Source organism: Pinus tabuliformis, chromosome 6, assembly GCF_031772625.1.
Source record: "Pinus tabuliformis cultivar Carrire ecotype Pingquan chromosome 6, CPIR1, whole genome shotgun sequence".
Classification (NCBI taxonomy): Eukaryota; Viridiplantae; Streptophyta; class Pinopsida; order Pinales; family Pinaceae; genus Pinus; species Pinus tabuliformis.
This window is the reverse complement of record NC_142292.1, coordinates 307,210,095-307,234,316: the sequence shown is the minus strand read 5'-3', so window position 1 is coordinate 307,234,316 and position 24,222 is coordinate 307,210,095. Positions and strand designations below refer to the sequence as shown.

Genomic DNA, 24,222 nt, shown 5'->3' with positions numbered 1-24,222 from the left:
ATTTCACAGTCGGAGTTGTTGGATTTGGTTTGAGAATTGTCACTAAGTGGTTCTTTCAAGGAAATTTAATTGAAAAATAACATTTTTGGGGATAGCCATGCTCTTGCTGTGTTGTTTTTTCTGGGCTATGACATTGTTCAAGGATAGTGGTGTTATTTGTTTTATGGAAACTCAAGTATGATTTTGTTTTCAAACACAATGGTCTTTATTTTCTTTCAATTCAATTTGAAATAATGAAGTTCACAATCTACTGTTGATAAATTGCAAAAAAAAATATTGATAAAAAAACTCCAATCTCAAAAAACATTCAAAATACTCCTTTTAGCTATATTTTAGTAACTTCTTAAAAAAATCTATAAAATTCATTGCATGTATCCTTCTTTTTAATTTTTCAATTATAAATATTTATATATATATATATTTAAAAGCATATATAAATCTATACTATATTAATTATTCTCAAGGTAATTATGTTTACCAATCACATTTTAACCCAACAATATTCCATAAAAATCCATGGAAGGCTTCCATGTTCTATTAATGCCCCTCTAATAACTCACAAAATAATCCACTCATCCATCAATCATATTACACATAATAAAGAGATTGCCTTAGCTTTTGCCATCAGGTTATTTTTCAAAATACAACTTAATTGTTCAAACCTAGTTCCTTCTGTTCCTTTTCTACAAAGGATTATTCCAAATCTTCTCTACCATTTTTCCACAAAGCCTAAAGCTTCTTCCTCACAAGTTATTGCATAAAGCTTCTTCCTTAGCTTGAAAATAATCATGGAAATAAAATTTGGTGTCCAATTAGGACATACACCATTATGTAATTGATTAGTTTTCTCCAAAAAAATGTTTATCTCCATTCTTTATGTTAAAGCCTCCAAAGTTCTACATTTATCAATACTATAGACTATTACCGCAAAACTAACAACACAAAGTGTTTGAAACTAATGGAATATTTATGCAAAATAGGGTAGCCCTGCAAAGGGTAACCATATGTCTAAAAAATATAACAATAATTTATTGAATGGACATTCTAAAATAGGGCTATCTTTTGAAAGGATGGGGTATTATAAACAATAATATATTTAATTGACATTATGAAATGAGACCATATTCTAAAAGTGATGATAAAATATTTTGATGATATTCCATTTAATGAAAATATTGTATGTAATAAATTTACATTGAAACAAAAGTGTAATTCCAATAGTTAATAGTTAACATGCATATATATTTAGCCCTTATGGGTAACCCAGTTAGTTGAAGCCCCCCACCAAGTATTTGGCCCTCTATCATAAGGTGTGTGTTCAATTCTCTTTGGGTCCATCTGGATTAGGCTTTGATAGATGAGTCGGTTGCATGTGGGGCCCTTTTGGGTAGGCCTTGCCTAGGAGACATTACATGGAAAAAAGCATATGTATATCTTCAACATAGAACCATTGAAGCCATTCATATAGAACAATCATATGTTTATTCATCATATATTCATTCTTCTTCAAATTTAAAATAATAATATTTTTTAAATTGTTTATCACTCCATATATATATATATATATATAGCCAGCCTTATTTTGTAATAAGAGAAAAAAAATTAATAGTTGATATCAAATAAAAAGGCATCCATTGACATCCATTTTAATTTTAAATCTATAATATAGAGAAAAAGATAACCATTTTCTATACAACAAAATATATTATATTAATATATTGTTTTATATAATAAAATAAATTCACAATTTTAAATGCTAATCTATCATCTACAAAGAAAAATAAGTTTACCAAAATATATTCATCTTATATACAAAGAAGAATAATTGTTTCCAAGTCATTTTTATCTTATATACAAAGATTAGCAAGTTTTGTTCAAGTGATTTTTTTTATGGAAAACATTTATGAATGGATTTGCATCTCAAGGGATTCTCAACAAATTTGATTTCTTTAACACCTGCCAAATTCAAAATTTAAATGAATCTAAAAAATAACTTATTTTTAATTAGTATTTTAAATATTTTTTATTCTTAATTAGTATTTTAAATACATATTATTTATAGTATGAAAAAAGGAAATAAATCTTAAAAAATAATGTAAAAAATATCAAAATAAATAAATATAAAAATGATTTATTTTTAAATTTTTAAATAATATTTTAGATGCATAATATTATCACTCAAATCAAAAGAAATTTCTTGAGATAAAATCATGTGATAACTTTTTAAAATGGAGAAATTGTTGAAGAATTTGTCCCCTCTCAACAGAGACTCATTACTAATGATCTAGATTAAAATCTATCTATATTGATTTTAATGGTGGTACTTTACGTGAATAATGTTACCATGTTCAATCAGGGCATGCCATTTAATTGACTACATTAACTTGTGTATCTTTATACAACAAAAATGAACGGAAATGAAGTTTAACTATTATTTTAATAGTATTACTTTGGGTGAATAATGTTACCATGTTCAATCAGGGCATGTCATTTAATTAGCTACATTATTAATTCATGTATCTCTCTATTATATAGCAAAAATTAACTGTGTATTTGTTGATCATATAGCGAAAATGATGAAAAGAAATTTTAACTATTTTTTTTTATTTTTTTCATTTTTTTAATATTAGCATTTTCAATTAAGAAATGCACCATATCTAATGGCATAGTCTAATTGTATAGTCTGTCCATTCATAGCTTGGCATTATCAATTAAGAAATGCACCATTATCTAATAGTATAGTCTAATTATCTAGTCTGTCAATTGTTCATAGCTTATTTTCAATTAAGAAATGCACCATTATCTAATGGCATAGTCTAATTGTATAGTCTATCTATTTATAACTTGGCATTTTCAATTAAGAAATGCACCATTATCTAATAGTATAGTCTAATTATCTAGTCTGTCAATTATTCATAGCTTGGCATTTTCAATTGAGAAATGCACCATTATCTAATAGTATAGTCTAATTATCTAATCTGTTAATTATATAGCAATATAATCTAATTATCTAATCTGTCAATTATATAGCAAAAATGAACTATGTATTTGTCAATTATATAGCAAAAATACACAATTATATAGCAAAAATAAACTGAAATGAAGTTTTAATTTTTAATTTTTTTTTAATATTGCCACTTTCAATTAGAAAATGCACCATTATCTAATGCCATAGTCTAACTTTCTAGCCTTGACTTTTAAGGCGTGTATCTTTCTAGCCTTGACTTTTAAGGCGTGTATCTGTTCATTTCAAGGTGTGCACCATTATCTAATTGACTTAGAATTGACTCGTGTCGTGTACCTCTTGATTTCAGATGAAGGAAAAAAAAAAAAAACTGAAAATAAGTTTAGGTGGTAATGCTAACATGTACTCATGTCTAACATTAACTCGTGTATTGGTTGATTTCAGAAAAGAAAAGAAGAAAAAAATAAAATAAAATAAAAAACTGAAAATAAGTTAAAGTAGTAACACTAACTAACTCGTGTATTGGTTGATTTCAGAACAGAAATGAAGTGAAAAGAGCTAAAATAATTTTAGAGCTTAATTAATTTTTTCATTAGTTTTATAAATTTAAAATTTTATTGACCATGAATGAAATGGAAAATGTTTAATGAATGGAAAAGAGTTTAACTAATTTTTTCATTAGTTTTATGAGTTTGGTTGGTCATAATATTTAAAAGAGAATGATACAAGATCATGATTCATATTATGAGTCATATTATGAGTTTGATTGGTTATAATATTTAATTAATTTTTTCATTAATTTTATAAATTTAAAATTTTATTGAACATGAATAAAATGGAAAATGTTTAAAGAATGAAAAGTTATGGAAAATGTTTAAAGAATGAAAAGTTATAATATTTAATTAATTTTTTCATTAATTTTATAAATTTAAAATTTTATTGAACATGAATAAAATGGAAAATGTTTAAAGAATGAAAAGAAGTTTAGCTAATTTTTTCATTAGTTTCATGAGTTTAATTGGTCATAATATTTAAAAGAGAATGATACAAGATCAATGATTTATATTATGAGTTTGGTTAATTATAATATTTAATTAATTTTTTCACTAATTTTATTAAACATTAATAAAATAGAAAATGTTTAACGAATGAAAAGAAGTTTAGCTAATTTTTCCATTAGTTTCATGAGTTTAATTGGTCATAATATTTAAAAGAGAATGATACAAGATCAATGATTTATATTATGAGTTTGGTTAATTATAATATTTAATTAATTTTTTCACTAATTTTATTAAACATTAATAAAATAGAAAATGTTTAACGAATGAAAAGAAGTTTAACTAATTTTTCATTAGTTTTATGAGTTTGGTTGCTCATAATATTTAAAAGAGAATGATACAAGATCAATGATTCATATTATGAGTTTGGTTGGTTATAATAATTAAAAGAGAATGATACAAGATTAATCATAATATTATTAAAAGAAAATGATATAAAATTAAAAAAAAAGTAATTAAATTTATTTATCCGTGGTTGAACTATATGATATTATTATTCTGTCAATCTAAATTCAATTATGTAAATAAAATAAAATAAATATGGAGTTGATATCAAATATATTGTTGTAATGATTTAAATCTTGTTATTGAATGACCTTGAACATGGGAAAATATCATCTTATCTTTATTTATGGGCTAAAAAACAGATTCAATCCCTGTATGGGAAATAACTAGAGTTTTTTAAAATAAAAAAGAGTAATTGAATTTATTTATCAGTGGTTAAACTAAATGATTATTATTGTGTCAATCTAAATTCAATTCTGTAAATAAAATAAATATTAAATTGATATCAAATATATTGTTATAATGACTTAAACTTTATTATTGAATGACCTTGAACCTGAAAAAATATCTTATCCTTATTTATAGGTTAAAAAACAGATTCAATTCCTGTATAGGAAATAACTATTAAGTTTATGAATATATTGTTATAATGATTTATAAGTTAAAAAAACAGATTCAATTCCTGTATAGGAAATAACTATTAAGTTTATGAATATATTGTTATAATGACTTCAAGCCTTGTTATTGAATAAGCTTGAACATTGAAAAATATTAACTCATAAACTTAAAAAAGTGAAATATTTATAGACTAAGAAAGATGGAATACTTGATTACATGAAAGAGAGCAGCCCGAAGAAAAAAAATCTAAAATCTACTCAGTTACCGAAAAAACAGAAAGATAAACCCAAAGAAAGAAAGACATTTATAGACTAAGAAGGATGGAATACATGATTACATGAAGAGAAAACAAAAACAAGAAGGATGAAAAAAAGAGAGCAGCATGAAGAAAAAAAATTTGCTCAGTTACCGAAAACACAGAAAGATAAACACAATAATACACAAACCACTAGATACAATCGAAATGTCTAGTTGGTTAGATGGAAAAGAAAAAACAGAAAGATAAAAGAAATGATACACAAACCACCTCAATATAATCAAATTGTCATGGTATTTCGTTGACCTTAATATTCAGCGAGTGGTACTCGCAAGCCACCAGATGAGTCCAATAATACGCAAACCACCTCGAATATATGATGACTGACAAACTATTAAGGCATTTCATTGGCCATAATACCCACGTGGGAGTGATACTCACAAGGATCACAATTAAGTCCAAGAGAACGCAAACAACCTTGAATATATAAATAAATGACTGGGTAAGTATCATATTTTGTCAATTATTTAATAGAGGTGTGAAATATGTGAGCCATGTACACGTGTGTGTTTCTACATTTTGAGTCCATTGGCAACATCTGCACTGAAGTTAAAATGGATCTTGAAGGCTCGGATCAATAAACACAAGATAGTGTATGTAGTCTCTAAAAAAAAGCTTCTGTTTTCCTGGCATGAAAATTTGTATTTCATATGCAACCAGAAAGAATAAGATCTCAACATCCTACATGCTTAAACTCTTAATCTGTACTAAATAATGATGGGATCATTTTCTTGTCCTGGTAATTAAAAGAGAAATGAAAACAGAGTGTGTGTTCATTAAATTAAACCTTTACAGAGAAACATTTACAGTACGAAATGGCTATACACAGCAAGAGAGGAGTGGGAATGCTCGATTTTAAACCCAAATGGTTTTCAACACAGAGCTAGCATATCTTCTTCTCAGGCTTGCAGATGTTTTCCAGGAGTTGTTGGGAGCAACTATCCCGTGCTTGTGCATGTCTCATTCGATTTGCTCTCACCCATGTAGGCTCCTTCACCACCAAACATATTGACATTGAATCGAATATCAACCTTATGTTATATGAAACGCGTCAAATTATGTTGGAAGAATGATAAATTCTTACCTCGGGCACTAAGCAGGCGATCCCAAATTTGATTAAAAGTAACACATGTTCCATCAATAAAATGGCTGCCAGCCCAGGCTCTATTTTCCATCTTTCTGCTTGATCATAGAAACACACAAGAAGAGCACAGTTTGTGCATATTGCCATCCCTGCCAAGAACTGAATAAATCACAAACCAAACTAATCAGCCAAAAATCATATTTAGTTTTGTTCACCATCAATTTCAATGAATGAAAGACATAACACCATATACAGTAAAATCTGCGAGAATCAAAACTCTCTCTTAGTTATATTCTTGCATTGGGATCCAATGAGCGAGTACATGTGTTATGAACTTTCTCGGTACATCAGGTTTTCCATTTGTCAATACTTGCTAAACAAACTCTTCAGCATAGCAAGTGGGATGTGATCCCCTCGTAATCGTATTCTGGTATATATATAATCAAGCTTCGCAGTGAAGGCTTTCTTCAAGTCAGTTAGCTTGGGCTTTTGGGGTGATACCATAATTTCCTTGTACTCTGGTCTATATTCTCAAGCTTATCAGTGGATACTTCGCTCAAGTTAGCAATGAGGCATGGAAAGGACCTGTATGCTGGCTCAGGCATTGGGATACGTCACCACAAGGATGTGCAAATATTATCCTTACCAACACTCATCTAATTAAGTCAACTGGCTCCAATCAGTAATAGATCGGTAATAGCAGCAGTGAGGCCCTGTTTGTTGATCGGTAATAGCAGCAGTGAGGCCCTGTTTGTTGGCTTGGATGTTAGAGGTGTTACCATAACAGAATTGTATCTGTTAGACTTGGATGTTAGAGGTGTTACTATAACAGAATTGTATCTGTTAGAGGAATTTTGAGGTAAAAAATGGGCTTTTTGTTGGCTTGGATGTTGGAGGTGTTACCATAACAGAATTGTATTTGTTAGAGGAATTTTGAGGTAAAAAATGGGCCTCAAAACAAAAACTGTACTAACAAAATTAACTTGAAAAAACCAATTGCTAAAAAAAGCTATTTTTTAATTGTATTTCCAGCTTTCCTTAAAAAAGAGAGACTTGAAAATGGCTGTGCAACTTATAATATGGTATGATCGTTATAATATGGTATGATCCTTACGAACATTTATTAAGGAAGTCAACCCTCCCTGCTCAAAAATAAAATGCTTGAAAATTGTCACATCTTGAATTCCAATTTAAAGGTGTAAAAAGTCCCAACCACAAAATAAAATTCTACAAAAACTAGAAAAAACCATTCACAAAAGCCCCCCACACACACTATCAAGGTGATAGTACTTCCCCTCGAGGTGAGGCTTCCTTACACGAGGGCTTGACATCCCTAAAATCCTAGAGAAACTCAAAAAAAAACTATCCACTATCACCTTGGTAGTACCCCCCTCTAATTTGGGGAGAGAGAAGGGGGACTTCCCTACACAAGGGGAAGTAGGCTTCCCTAAAATAGGTTTAAAGAAACTATGACTTCCCCTCTTTTGAGAGGAGAGAAGAGAAGGGAACAGTGAAACAATGACTTCACCTCTTTTTAGGGAAGAGGAGGGCTTCTACACACAAGGGGGACTTGGCTTCCCTAAAATAGGATTGGGCAAACTATGACAAAGGTTCAAGGTGATATAAGGAATTAACTTTAGCAAAAATTAAGTTTGTATATAGAAAAAAAGGTAACAGAACCGGTGCCTACGCAATATAAAGCAGAATTAAGTCATCAATCTATGAAGATTGATTTATAAATGATTAAGATAAATAGAGCTGATAAGCATGCCAAAATCAGCCTTACCTTCTTGTTGCCTACGCAATATAAAGCAGAATTAAATCATCAATCTATGAAGATTGATTTATAAATGATTAAGATGAATAGAGCTGATAAGCATGCCAAAATCAGCCTTAACTTCTTGTTAAATAACGTAGAAATATACATGGAGAGCTTTAAAAGTGCCATTCTAACTATAACGCAGAAATATACATGGAGGGTCCTAGAAGTGCCACTTTAGCTACAATGAAATGATATAGAAAATAAGGTACCAAAACTGGTGGCACCCAATATAATGCAGACTGGAGTTAAATAACGCAGAAATATACATGGAGAGCCCTAAAAGTGCCATTCTAACTATAATGCAAAAATATACATGGAGATATACATGGAGGGCCCTATTACCGCTCAAATTAGCAGGGGTCCTAGGAGGGGATCCTATAGAGAAACTACTAAGTCAAGGGGCAACAATGGAGGGATAGCCCATTGTCACCTCAGCGAAGGCTCCCTGCTCTTTACGGACTTTCACGGATGGGAGGAGTCCTGGTATGAGAGGAAACATAAAGATGGGTGGGCCAATGATAAGATATAGAGTGATTCCTAAGGCCTATTCACAAGAGAGGCTCAGTTATATAGCTTACTTGCTTAAGAAGCAAGGTGATGGGCTCTCCAAGAAGGGCTAAGGGGATACTTAGCCTAGGTTTGGTGAATATGCCATGACAAGGGGCTTCCTAGACTTAAGGATCCTTATATAGGAATGTATTCTATGTAATCTTCGTGGAATTTAAGTTATAAAGTTGTGGGACCACAAAGAACCCAAGTGGACCCAAACTAGGTCAAGGGTGTGGAGTTAGCCAATAATGGAAGGGCTTGACCTAGTGAGGGAGGAGAATAGGATCAAAAGGAATAATTTTCTTTTGAAATCCAAATGAAATGATCCTAATGAGGACACTAATCCAAAGTGACCTAGGGAGGAGAATGGTCCCTCAGCTAGGGCTTGTAATAACTCGGGATTCCACTGTCAGATTGACCTCAAATTTGGAGGGCTCCTTGAGAAGACCACACCGCAGTTGTGAACCAATTTTCAAGGGTTTTGGATGGATATGAAATATTTCGCTTGATGCCTTAGGTGACCCTCTAAGCTTAGACATAGAATTTGGAAAAGTGAAGAAAAAGAGGGAAATTTGACCACCAAAGGGATAAGAGGATTAATGCCTTATTGCTTGGGATTAATGGAGTCAAGATACACATAGATTAAAAAATTTCGTGAGCTAAGGAGCCCTAATTAACCTGTGCTAGACCATTTTGAGGCAACAACAAGGTAATTAGAGATTTACACTTCAAAATTGCCAAAGAGATAAAGTTTTGAGGCTTAAAACCTATTAGGTGCCTCTAGGAACATTCACCCACTCTCTTCAAGTACAATGCATGCATTAAATCACTTATTCAAGGTTCCCAAAAGAATTTCGCATTTACTTTAACCCATACAAGAATAATGATAACCATAACATGTAGTAAATGACTAAAATAACAAGAATAACATCAAAATTCGACTTACATGAGAGAGAGAATATCCATTCATCAACTTTGCATTAGAAAGAAGCTCCAAAGACAATAGCGAAAATCCAAACATCATAGTGCATCAAGAATACCCAAAAAAGTTTACCCAACAAAAAATGCAAAAATCTCGCGAAAATCTCTCAAGAGATACTAATCCAATCCAGTGATGATGAGAGAAATGAATCATCCTCTCATCTTATACAATCCAATAGGGGATTCGAATAGCCTAATTTGTCTTATTTAGACCCAAATAATAAAATAATGCTCAATAATGACATGACTTGGTGACAAGCCCACCAAGATAGCTCAATAATACTCAATAAGGCCTCTCAAGAGGGAAAAATAATGAACATGATGAGTCGTTGGGCCATTGAGAAGGCCTAATGCAGTCCAAAGTGTGACATGGAGAGAATGGACTCCAAACATAGTGGACAAGGGGTTAGCCCCTTGTTTTTCCAAGCAAGTCACTGTGGTGCTCCCAAGTGGGTGTAGGGGCACAATGACATCCTCATGGGTCTCCAAGTGAATCAATAATTCCTATAAACCATATGTAAGGGCTAGGATGATGTCATAAGCCCTCCCTTTGTCTCCTGCAGTGAGACACATCCTCATCTGGACCCTAGAACATTTGCCAAGTGTGTGGTACATGTGTGGAGTCCACTGGGCATGGTGATCCCGGGGCATCACCCTCATCCAAAAGGTGGAACATGATCAATACCTGAATGGTGTTGGGGATCCATGAAGTACTCTCTACTACGGCGGAGGCCCATGACACTCAACGCTCACCCTTCAAGTGTCAATGTGGCCGTATAGAGGGTTTGGACACTGTATAGGAGACCAAACCCCAACATGGAGACCCACTTGCAATCCTGCATAAAATCCAATGTGTCCCCTTGCCATCCAATACAAAAAATCATTAGAGTAATCAAGTAAAAGAGCTTACAAATCATAGAATCAAGTGGGTAATTCATGGTGGCATGCACTTGCATAGTGGGCTTTGGCATATACAGGTGTCTCCAAGCTCAATAAGGGGGTTAACCAAGGACTCTATTAAGTGGTTTCAGACTTTAAAGGGGATGACATATCCATGGTACATCCATCAATGGGTAGGTGGCATGTGATATAGTGATGGGACAAAGTGGGGATCAAGGGAAGGCACCAAGCACATGTCATGGTACAAAGGTAGCTATGATGAGGGAAGCCCACACGTGGATATATGAGTGTAGGAGGAAGAAAATCGCAGTACATGAGTTACCCCGGACTTTGTTTTTCCACCCTTCTTCATATTCCTTTCGCCTTTGATTGCTTTTCTTCATAACTGCTCGAGGCTCCAGGGAATGAGAGCATGATGTGTAGAATATAGCAGTAGCTACCCCCTTTTAAGGTGAGCCCACCAGGGGTTGGGGAAATCATGGGTTCCTTAATGTGGATGGCTCTCATCTAGGGCCCATAGGAACCAAGGTGACGGCCATGAATGAGGGGTAGAGCTCATGTTTGGTTTTTGCCCACGTGCTAAATTTGTATGTCCCGGCCATCTTTTGCATTTTGTGGTATATTTCCTATTGTGAGTGGCCAAATTATGATTTTTCCTTTCTTTTTAGTTGCATCAACCTTTGGGCATCATTCCAGGCTCGACCCAAAGTGTGGACATGGGGAGGGGGCGGCTAACTCTATGTGGACCTAGTGGACACATGTGGACCCGAATGGGAAAAGTGATTAATGGGGTTAAAATGAGTGGAGGGGAGTGATGTATATGGTGTCGGGAAGCGAGACCATGCAACCAAAATCGGGATTTCCCATGTTGTGCTAGCCTAAATCTAATGGCCAGTAAAAGAGATCCCACGGGACTAGGATACAAGTCTAACTACTGAATCGGGCAGAGGAGACAAGAGTACAAACCTAGCCCACTCTTTCCATCAAATCCCCCCACCAATCCATGCCCAAAAGTGTCCATGATAAGTAAACAAAATTACTGAACTAAACCAATGAAAAGTCATATCTTTACGGTCCGAAAGCCCACCTTCAAACATGCGATCATAATAGATGGGAAAGGGACCATAAGGCTAGCTTAGGTGGCGGAGAAAACAACACATCGAGCTATTTTGTGGCTGAGCGGGGCTATCGGCTAAGGACCATCTTGGAGAAAAACATTTCTCCTAGGGATATCACCCACAAAGTGGTGGGTAACATTTGGCTCCAACTCGGACATGAACTCTTTCGAGAGTGCACAAATGTACTCAAACGGGGAGGTCATGAGAACTCCAGCAATCTCTTGGGTTCGCAGACCTGCCATCTACACATATCACAAATCAAACACATGGGGCAGCATGCTTTCACGACGTCTCATGATCACACATGCTTATATTAGGCCACTAAAAATCAACTAGTAAATAAAATTTCAAATGCAATCTTAATCTAAATGTAGCTAATCTAGCATGATAATATCATATGATGTTGGTTCTAATGAGGAAAATCAGCATGCAATGCATCCTACCCTAACATGCATATTACAGCGTAGAAGCACTACGCATAATCATAGAGCCAATGCAACCAAGACATCATTATATCATTATAAAAACATTTTTCCCAATGATTACTTACATAGAAAATCCAAGAGTAAGGACATAAACAATCATATGGAGGGTCACCAGGGCGGGACGTGGAATAATAGAATGCCCATACATGGATCATCACAAGAGAAGAGGGAACGAAGGGATGTAATCTAGTCCATGAGATCCTCTCCTCTAACCAAAAGATATAGACGTCAATAATTAGGCCCATAAACTTTTTATGAATGGAAACCTCAGGCATATCACTTCCATCATGGTCCTTAGCATTTATGTCATGCTTTATGGCCTCCATAGGGTTATAATTAGTAGGAAAGGGAGACTGATGAGATGGAGAAACGCAAGTAGGTTGCCCACGATGATCACTTAGGAGGAATGGAGGATTCTTCATTGTTAGTGATAATGTAAGAATGGTTGAGGAAAGGGTCCACAAGAGACTTAACTACAACCCTAGGATTGTGAGAAAAGACAACGGTCCTATCGATATCATCGTCATCGGGGTCATAGATAGGGTCCTTATCGAAACGATTTCCATGGACTTCCACTTTCCTTCTTCAATATGTAAGTAATCATTGATATCAATGTTTGAAGGGGCTATGGGATCACCTTCTCCAACTTTTTCAAAGGGTAGATCATCAAAGATAGTATCCTTGGAAAAGGTGTGGTTAACCCTATTACCGCTCAAACTAGCAGGGGTCCTAGGAGGGGGGTCCAATAGGGAAACCACTAGGTCAAGGGCAAAAATGGAGCGATAGCCCACTATCACCTCGGTTAAGGCTCCCTACTCTTTACAGACTTTCATCGATGGGAGGAAACCCGGTATAATAAGGATCACGAAGATGAATGGATCAATGATAGGATGAAAGGTGATCCTAGTAGCCTATTCACAAGAGAGGCTCAAATATATGGCTTGCTTGCTTGGAAATCAAGATGAAAGGCTCTCTAGGAAGGGTTAGGAAAATTCCAAAGGGCTAAGGTTTGAGTATATGACTTGTCAAGGAGATTCCTAGACCTCAAAATCCTTGTGGAAAATTGGATTCCAAGTGGTCTTTGTGAAATTATCTTCAAAAAGTTGTGGGACAACATGGGACCAAGTGAACCCAAAATTAGGTCAAGTAAGAGGAATTGGTCACTCAAGGAGGGGCTTGACCTAATTGTGGAAGAGAAGAGGATCAATGGAAAAATCTTCTTGGAATGGAATGCAATGATCCAGATGGGGTCACTAGCCAAGGAAACCTAGGGCAAGAAACGGTCCCCGAGCTAGGGCTTGCAATATTGTTGACACCTAATCATGGTAATTGGGTGAACATTTGTAAATAATGTAAATAATAAATAATATAAAAGGAAGAGTCATTGGGAAGTGAAACCCAAGAGTCAATCCCTCATGTATATAACCATGAACAATCTAAATGAATAAACATAGTTCATTTGAGGAGTTACCTCCTGGCCTGACATGGTATCAGAGCCAACCCTTTTTTAGTTTCCTCCTACTCTTGTAACTCCCTTCTACCATTTTTGTAGTCTTTCCCATTTCTACAGTCTGTTATATTCTTTGTCCAGCATTAGTATTATTCCACTCTGTTTTCCTGACATGGTATGCTGCAATTATTTCAGTTGAACGTTGCAATACATGACCCTCTCCGCAAACCCTAACATGGTTTTCTTCTCAACGCTGCTCCCCTCAACCTCGCTCTCATACGTGGCCTGACCGAATTTGAGTGCTCGGCCTCGTTCTGGTGATGGTGCCACCCGAACATGCATGGTTTGTTGGAGGCGCATTCAACATCAAATGACTGGAGGACTCTGCATTGAATATGCTGGTCGAAATGGTATCAAAGTGGCGCAGTGGAATGGTATTGAATTCAATTTTTTTTATGCCGCATGGCTCAATGGTATAATGTTTGAATAGTGTATGCAGTCGTCCTAGTTTTAAATTCGTTGAATAACAATCGACTTTGTAATACCACTGCTCCACTGATACCACCACTCAGCCTCCATACCACTATGGTTCCTATATATCAGTGCTCGGCCTCCATACCACTGTGGTTCCTATATACCAGTGCTCGGCCTCCATACGCACAACACTCGACCTCCATACCACTGTGGTTCCTATATACCAATGCTCGGCCTCCATACCACTCTGGTTCCTATATACCAGTGCTTGGCCTCCATACCACTGTGGTTCCTATACACTTGTGCTTGGCCTCCATACACACAGTGCTCGGCCTCCATGGGGTCAGAGCCATACGTAGCCCTCCCACTTGACCTCCATACCATTTGCATTGCATCGGAGTAATAGCCCCAGTTCTCAAATACCGCCATACCTCCCTCCTGGTATATAACATTGGTATATACTCTGCCATACCACTTCAAATACCATCATACCCCGCCATACTGCTTGGTCAAATAATATCTCCCACTTATAAATTTGCTCCCCTCATATACGCCCTCCCCCAAATAACACCTCCCTCAAAAATACCTCTGCCATATATATATCAGACTTAAATTTTTACCATCAGGCGTAAAATTTTGCAGCAGAAGTATTTTTTTACAGTACACAGATTTTACAATGCATTCATTGATATCTATTGTGGGAGTGGTTCTCACCGGGAAGGAGAACTATCCAGAATGGTCGCGGAAGATCAAACACACTCTCATTTTTTATGAGCTGTGGAAAGGAGTTTGTGTTGGAGAACGAGACAATGAACAAGCAAAGCCTACCTCAGACAAGGAATTAGCCATTTGGGAAAACAAGAACAACAAGGCCTATGCCTTGATTGCAGCATCTGTAAATGAAAAGGTGAGTCACCATATTTCACCATTTTCGAATGCTTTTGAAGCCTTACAAAAATTGAAGGAACTCTATGACTCACACTCTGCACTTGAATTTGTTCAACTCATGATTAAATTGTTCAACCTTGAATTACAAAATGATGATCCTCTTATTCTTGCATCAGAAGTAAAATCTATTATGCATGACATCAAAGTCACCAATGTTGAACTAGACATTGCTCGATAGCTTTTGTCAAGGCACTTTATCCCACTTATTCAAATTATCTTGAGTCATTGCAAGCAAATGGAAACCTCAAAGAAATTACCTTTAACTCCCTTGTGAATAAATTTGTTGAGAGAGAATGCTTTTGGGAAAAAGACAGCTACTCAGTCCTCTGAAGAAGTTGTATGTCTTGCACAAAGAGACAAGAATCATGCTCAAGATTTTTCCAGAGGAAGAGGTGGTCGAAGAGGAAGAGGAAGAAGAAATTCAGAGGCAAAGGGGGCAGACTCTCTCAAGGAGAAAAGTCTGATTTGCATTGCATACATTGCAATTGAGCAAGCAAGAAATCAACCCAAAGGTAAAACCAATGACAAATAGAAAGGTAAAGCACCTGAATCCGCTCACTATGTTGTGGCACATTGTAATATTGGAGTAAATGAAGACATGTTTAATGCTTCACTTGCTTCCTGGAAAAATCACTGGTTGCTTGATTCAAGAGCAACTTGCCACATGACTTTTAGAAGAGAGTTTTTTTTAAGAATTTACTAATAATGTTGATGGAGCAGTATACTTTGCAGACAAATCAAAACTCAAGCCATCAAGGCGTGGCACAATCAGGCTCAAATTGCCTGGTCTTCTAGACTTTCTTCTGCATGATGTTTTATATCTCCCACAACTGAGGAGAAACTTGTTGTCCTTGGTCCACATCCGCCAGCAAGGACACTCCATTCATATGTTTGATGGCAAGGTTGAGGTGAGAAAAGCATCAAATCACTCACTTGTCATGACGGGGATAGAAGAAGAAAGGCTTCTCAAGCTGCAAGCTGCAAGGTACCTCTGCCTGTGCACAAAATTTCTCATACAATTCTCATTATGATGAAGGTACATTTCCATCAAGTCTATTATGGCATGCTAGATTTGGACACTTGAACTACGATAGCCTTCACTTGTTGAAGAAAAATGGTGTTACTGGTTTGCCTATAATTCCTAGGAAACTTAAGCAATATGATGCTTGCATTCTAGGAAAGCATAGCAAACAGCCTTTTCATGATTCACATTCCATAGCACATAGAAAACTTGAACTCATTCATTCAGATTTATGTGGTCCAATGCCTGTTCCTTCTGCAAATGGAAATAAATATATGATGACATTTATTGATGACTACACCAAAATGTGTTGGGTTTATTTATTGAAGAACAAATCTGATGTTTTTCAAACATTCAAGAACTTTCATACATGGATTGAAAATGATGCACAATCTCATATTGGCTCTATTCGCACTGATAATGGAAAAGAATACACTTCAAATAAATTTGAAAAATATCTTCGCCAGCATGGGATCAAACATCAAACATTTGTGCCTTATAATCCCCAACAGAACGGAGTATCTGAAAGAATGAATAGGGGAATCTTAAATATGGTACGTTCCATGATGTTTTTTCAAGACTCCTTATGAAATGTGGTATGGCCACATTCCTTCGGTAAAGCATCTCAGGGTATTTGGTTCCACCTGCTATGCCTTGATACCAAAAGTACATAGAAACAAACTTGGTGCAAGGAGTCGTAAGCGTATTTTCTTGGGGTATTCAAACACCTCCAAAGCATACCATCCCTATGATGAAGTTAATAAAAAGTTTGTTGTATCTAGAGATGTAATCTTTCTTGAATCTTCCAAAGCTGACAATGTTGTTGAGCGGCAACTTGATTGCTTGGATAGATTCGGACATGCAAAATCATTTCAAGAATTTGATAATCGGATTCCACATATTGAAGGGGGGATTCCTATATTTGATCAATCTGTGGAATCTTCTTCTGAAGCACTCTCTACCCCACATGAAGCTCCAACCGTTGATGATACTGAGTGATGTAATTGACCAAATTGGGAGACTCAATCTTGATTCAGTCCCAACTTAGTCAACTGAGCAACCTGGACCATCTCAGAAACGTACCCCAAAGTGGCTGACAAAGACACTTGAAAGTGTTCATCCTGATGAGGTTGGAAAGCCAAGACCAAGAAATTCAACTAGGCAAAATGAGGTGATGTGGATGATTCTGATTCACCTGTTGATATGGATGTTTCTTATGATTGTGAACTGAATTTGTCTACAGATTTTTAACCAACTTCCTTCAAAGAAGTCGCTTCCTTCAAGGAGTATGATGCCTTGATAAAGAATGGCACTTGGAAGTTGGTTGATCCTCCATTGGGAACCAAACCAATTGGCTACAAGTGGGTCTACAAGAACAAGTATAAAGTTGATGGCTCACTTGACAAGCACAAAGCCAGGTTTGTGGCAAAAGGTTTTGCACAAAAGGAAGGGGTTGATTATGAGGAGACTTTTGCCCCCACAGTAAAATGGGCTACCATCCGGACACTCTTTGCCCTAGCAGCTCAGAACGGTTAGAAAATCCATCAAATGGATGTAAAAACTACTTTCTTGAATGGAGATCTAAAAAAGAATGTTCTTATGTCCCAACCTGAAGGATTTTTTGTGAGAGGACATGAACATAAAGTATGCAAACTTGTGAAATCCTTGTATGGCCTCAAGCAAGCACAACGAGCATAGTATGAAAAGTTAACTGAGCATCTTCTGAAACTCAACTTCAAACATTATGATCTTGATGATGCAACTTTGTTTGTCAAGAAAGTTGGCAAAATAATTGTATATCTTGTGGTATATGTAGATGATCTTTTGATGACAGGGAACAATGAGAGCTACATTACATCCATAAAGAAGGAATTGAGGAAAGGTTTTGAAATTACTGATTTGGACTATGTTCATTACTATCTTGGTATTGAAGTAACTCAACATTCGAAGTCTATATTCCTTTCTCAAAAGAAGTACACTAGAGATCTGTTGAACAGGATTGGCATGGCTGAGTGCAATCCTCTAACTACTCCAATGGAACAAAACTTAAAGCTCACATTCATTGAAGGAAAAGAATTTGAGGATGCAACAAAGCATAGATAGCTTGTAGGAAGTCTCAACTACCTGACTACTACCAGACCAAACATTTCGTTTGTTGTTGGAATCCTCTCCAGGTTTATGCAAAAGTCTTGTGAGGACATTGGTCTGTTGCAAAAAGAGTTCGAAAGTACTTGAAAGGAACTCAAGACTTTGAACTCAAGTATACACAGGTGGGCGACTTCAGCTTGATTAGATACTCTGATTCAAACTTCAATGGAGACAAATAAACTGGGGTATCTACTTCTGGTTATGCTATGAGTCTTGGATCAGGAGTTGTCTCCAGGAGATCACACAAACAATCAGTTCTAGCAGATTCCACAACAGAGGCAGAATATGTGGCAGCAAATGAGGCAACAAAAGAAATTGTGGCTCAAGAGAATTTTGGAAGATTTGCAGGTAAAACAAGTACATTCAACTCCACTCATGATTGACAAAATCTCTGCAATAAATTTGGACAAGAACCCAAAGTTCCATGATAGAATGAAGCACATCAATACAAAATACCATTTGAGTCGACATCATGTTGAGGCCAAGACAATCCATCTACCGCATTGTTCCACTAATGAGAAGATTGCAGACATCTTCAGCAAAGCGCTTGGAAGAGAAAAGCTTGAAAGATTCAGAATGATGCTTGGACTCACCAACATCCCTTCAGATTAAGGGGGGGAATGTTGACACCCAATCATGGGGATTGGGTGAACATTTGTAAATAATGTAAATAATAAATAATGGAAAAGGAAGAGTCAATGGGAGGTGAAACCCAAGAGTCACTCCCTCATGTATATAACTATTAACAATCTAAATGAATAAACATAATTCATTTGAGGAGTTACCTCCTGGCCTGACAAATATCTTGAGATCCCAATGTCGGAATTCCTTCAAATTTGGAGGGACTCTAGAGCAAACTCCAACACAGTTGTGGACCAAACATTGAAGTGTTTGGATGGCTAGATGTTGAGATAATTGATGCCCTAGATGACCTCGGTAGGCTAGACCTAGAAAGAGAGAGAAAGGTGAGAAAAATGTGCTTTATGGTGATCACCTATGAAGGACCAGTGCCCATTCTGAGAATTAAATCTCAGTCAAACTGCAAACATATTACATATTGTAAAAAGTAATTTTGTTTGAGTCATTAACACTCAAAGACCTCTTCACAAGCACACCTGCATGTTGACCCTCAAAAGAAGATGGAGATTTTTCTAGAATGGCAAGCCAGCCTAACCCGTGGCACAAGTCGACCTATTTTTAAGAGCAGATCACTATATATAGAGTGAGCTCAACCTCACTAAGGATAGAATTCGATCAACGATCTGAAATAGAGGAAAAGGTGTGAAAAACCAAGGAGAAGAAGCCTTCCATCAAGCGAGGAAAAGAGGAGGAGACATCAAAGGTAATCTGATCTGTTTTGGGCAATATACCTCACACATGCAAAGGAAATTGGTTTCATTTGCTACAGAAAAAGGTGTAGTATTCCTAATTAGCCATGGCTAATTGGAATATTCGATTTTGATCAATTTTGCCTTCTATAGTTATTTATAAATAAAAAGGTGAGGAAAAGGGGGACATAACTCACTTTAGAATAAAGTCACTTCCTAGTAGCACAACGTTGTGACTTAAAGGGGAGCCAAGGGGGCCAAAGGACCATGCAGAGTTGGGGCCCACGCAGACACTTGGAGGAACTGCGCAGATGGAAAGCAACACGTGGCAAGAAAGGGATTGCGTTGGAGGAGGTGGGCCTTGGGATTGAGAGAGGCCAACGCTATAACAGAGAGGGGAGCCTCCTCATTTTGTCACTCGATTATGTGCATTTGAGCTAGTCACTTCAACTTAGAGCACGCTGGCTATTTAGCTAGTCTGCTGCACTGTTTAGTGCATCAAGTGTCTCTGTTCCGAGATCTCACCCTTAGCCCCGGGGGACTTCGAGTGCCTACTCGGGAAAGGTAGTTTTCAGCAGTCTTTTGCAAGAGGATTGATCTTTGGAGTGAGGAGGAACTGAGCATTTTGGATAACTGCGCAGTCTTGAGAGAGGGACGCAGTTCATTTGGTGGGAGTTCCGGATTGAGGGTTTTGCAAAGGATTTGAGCTGGGAGATTGAGCAAGGGATCAGCGCTTGCACATTGGAGGATTTTGGCAGAGTTTTGAGATGAGTTTTGGTGGATTCTATTCAGTGGCAACACAGATCCTTGAGGGACAACGTAGATCCCCAAGGGGGTGATTTTCAAGGGTCAGCTATTTCATAAAAGCATTTTGGGTTTTTCTGGGTTTCTTGAATAGAGTCTGATTCCAAAGTTTCAGCATTTTTTGAGGAGGGGAACAACCCCAAATCCTCATTTGATTTCCAGTAGTAGCAGAAGCACGACAATTCTCCAGCAGCTTGGACGCAGTTCAAATAGAGGCCATTCCTTTCTTATTTTGAGTGTATTTCTTCACTTTCCTTATGCAAGTCGAGGTGCCATCTTTCTGATCACCTCCTGTACTCATTCCATTGCTCAGTATAATAAAATGGCTTAGCATTTCTCTCTGCATTTCTTGAGTATCTGCTTGTATTCCATGTTTATATTATTATATGTTGCATCATTGTTATTTTCTTTTCCCGGTTACTGTATCATTTGCATGTGTTGGGTTGGAGATGCCTGGGTTTGAGGAATATCCCTGAAACGGGATATTACAGTGGTATCAGAGCATAGATCTGGCTCAGCGTGTGGAGCTAGCAATCTATGACACCGAGGGAAAGGCCTTACATCTGTTACAGAGGTAGGAGATATAGAGACACTGGGCGTAGGTTGGAGAACACCTATAGAGAGGGAGACTGTGTTCAGGTGGTGGACACAAAGCAGGAGGAGCCTGTGGTGGACACAGAGTAGGAGGAACCGATGGTAGATGATGACAGGAAGAAATTTGCAGACATGCTTCTCAAATCAGTGTAGGATCTGTCGACGCAGATCAAGGTGATGGGGCAAAGATTCACGACAGTGGAGGCTAGACAGCATGAGAGCCCACGGGTTTTCCAGGTTGGAGAGGGATCAGGTGCATCTCACCATTTGCCAGAGCAGGGTGCCACTCAGTGTGATACTACTCAGCAGGTGGCCTCACATGCCCCTATACGCTCTACCATGCCCACTTTCCTAGGAGCAGACATGGGGGCCAGAGCACAGCAGGAGGCAGAGCCCGGTTAGATGGGCGATTATTTTGCGGAGTACTAGGCCTATGGGCAAGAGTTCAAGGATGCTCTCTCATTCAAAGACTTTGTTCAGCTCCAGCGAGATAGTAGACCCTGCGACCATCACAGAGGATACCGACATTATCATGATGGAGACACCCACCGCACAGCTAGTAGATTTCACTTGCCTACATTTGATGGCTCATCAAACAGTTCGGCAAAGTCTTGGGTGGAGAAGCTGGACATCTATTTCCAGCTTAACCAGATGTCGGAGACAGAGGCCATCAAGGTGGAGACATTACATTTGGATAATGAGGCCCAGGACTGGTGGTTCCATGGGTTGGTTACACTTGAACACTCCACAGTGACGACAAATGCCGAGTTCACTAGGAGATTGATAGAGAGGTTCGACCAAAGGGATTCAGAACAACACTTTGTTGAGCTGACGAGGCTCAAACAGACCGAAAACCCAGAGACCTACATTGCAGACTTCTTGAGGGTTTTAGTGATGGTGCCAGATCTATCCACGGCACGGAGGATCTACATGTATGTTGAGGGGTTAGCAGAGCCACTTCGGGGTCTAGTCAGGTCCACTAGACCAGCCACACTCCAAGATGCTATTAGCAGGACCCGGGACTTATAGGATGCCTTAACCGGGACCGAGACACCTTACCCCCAGAGACAAGCTTTCCAGCCTAAGGGGAAGGATGTGAGGATTCCACCTCCAAAGGGGAATCCAGGACGAGCACAGATTGATGATGATGCCAAGAGGGAGTTGAAGAAGAAGCGGTTGTGCTTTACCTGTCAGGAGCCGTGGGCACCGGGACATAGATGCGCTGCTGGCAAGGCACAATTTATTGAGGTCTTCTCCGAGAGCAGCGGGGAAGAGGATGAGGAGGATGATGGGGAGGCAGGAGGTAGTCATGCTGCGCAGGATCGTTTGCCACATCCACCAATAGCAGCAGGTGGTGCAGCTTTTGCACCTACCGGAGGGGCCCTTGCAGCATTGCGAGGAGTTCCCAAGTATTTGACGTTGTGCGTACAGGTGACAGTACGTGGTTAGCGGGTATCAGTTTTGGTCGACAGTGGGGCAACCCACAACTTCATCGATGCACAGACAGTTGAGCGGAGAGGTATACAAACAGAGAGCTTCGATGGATTTTTAGTTTTGGTCCCAGGAGATTAGACCATGGTGTGTGCTCGTCATGTCCTAGAGTTATCAGTGACAATGGGCACCTACACACTGACTGACCACTTTTTCGTGGTCGATATTCCGGACACCAACATGATATTGGGTGTTCAGTGGCTTATCACTCTAGGGAAGGTCACGACAGATTGGAAGACCCTAGAGATGGAGTGGGATGATGAGAAGACAAGGAAGCATGAGAAGATACGAGGACAACACACATATCCGCCTCAGACTGTTTCAGCTCATCGGATGGAGGCAGTCTTCCGGAAGGGAGATGTAGAGTGGGCAGTGGAGCTGCGTGCATCAAAGGCAGGGACTACAGGGCAGACAGTGCACCCAGAGATACAGTCCATCCTTGACCGGTATGCCACAGTATTTGGGGATATTCTGCCAGGACAACCATCGAACCGAGGGTTTGAGCACACCATTGAGCTTGAGCAGGGAATACAGGCAGTGATTACTACCCCCTATAGGCATCCCAAGGCCCATCGGGATGAGATTGAGCGGGCCATTCAAGAGTTGTTGGCTCTTGGGCAAATTCAGCTGAGCACGAGTCCTTTTGCTTCTTCCATGGTGTTGGTGAAGAAGAAGGACAGCACATTGAGGATGTGCATTGACTACAGGGCCCTGAACAAGAAGACCCTGAAGAACAGGTACCCCATACCCAGGATCGATGAGTTGATGGATGAGTTGAGAGGAGCCCGGTTCTTCTCAAAGATTGATTTGAGATCTGGGTACCATCAGATTCGCGTGAGGGAATAGGACATTCCCAAGACCGCCTTCAGGTGTCACTATGGGCACTTTGAGTTTTTGGTGATGCCCTTCGGGCTAACCAATGCCCCAGCTACATTCCAGTCTTGCATGAATCACATCTTCCGCAGTCACTTGAGGAAGTTTGTGTTGGTATTCTTTGATGATATACTCATTTACAGCAGGACCTGGGAGGAGCATCTCCAGCACATTGAGACAGTATTGCGCATACTGGAGGAGCAGCAGTTCTATGCCAAACTCTCCAAGTGTGAGTTTGGGTTGACGGAGATGTTATAGATGGGACACATCATAGGGGTGGACGGAGTGAGGGTCCACGAGGAGGAGATCAGGACCATCAGAGATTGGCCGAAGCCGAGAAACATGACAGAACTTCGAGCATTCATTGGTATTTGTACTTACTACCGAAAGTTCGTCAAGAGTTTCTCACAGCTTGCTGCACCCCTGACAGATTTGACGAGGAAGGGGGCATTCAGTTGGTCGGATACAGTGCAACGAGCCTTTGACAGGCTCAAGGAGGTGATGAGTAGCTGCCCAGTGCTTGTATTGCCAGATTTTTCGCAGCCATTTGTTTTGGAGTGTGATGCGTCAGGAGAGGGGATCGGCGCAGTATTGATGCAAGGAGGCCACCCTATAGCCTTTGAGAGCTGGAAGCTCCTTTCGCACGAGAGGTTGTATTCTATATACAACAAGGAGATGTTGGCCATCATGCATGCACTGGCCAAGTTCCGGCAGTATTTAGTGGGTAACAGGTTCAGGGTGAGGACTGATCACAACAGCCTCAGGTTTTTTTTGGAGCAGAAGCAGCTACAGGAGAGGCAGCAGAAGTGGATCAATAAGATCCAAGCATATGACTTTGACATTGAGTATGTCAAGGGTAAGAACAACGTGGTAGCAGATGCCCTTTCACGTAGATTAGCCACGTTGTCTC

The 24,222-nt window shown here is 38.3% G+C and overlaps 1 protein-coding gene across 1 annotated transcript in view; it reads right to left on the bottom strand.

Moving 5' to 3' along the window:
* Positions 1-5,979: 5,979 nt before the first annotated feature.
* LOC149258541 (anoctamin-like protein Os01g0706700) overlaps positions 5,980-24,222 on the bottom strand; it is a 202,911-nt gene continuing 184,668 nt past the window's right edge. The window contains exons 15-16 of the mRNA XM_089371960.1: positions 6,327-6,485; positions 5,980-6,233 (exon numbers count right to left, since the gene is read on the bottom strand). Of these exons, the coding sequence (XP_089228086.1) occupies positions 6,126-6,233; positions 6,327-6,485 (267 nt within the window). The 3' untranslated portion in view covers positions 5,980-6,125. The remainder of the gene's footprint in view (positions 6,234-6,326; positions 6,486-24,222) is intronic.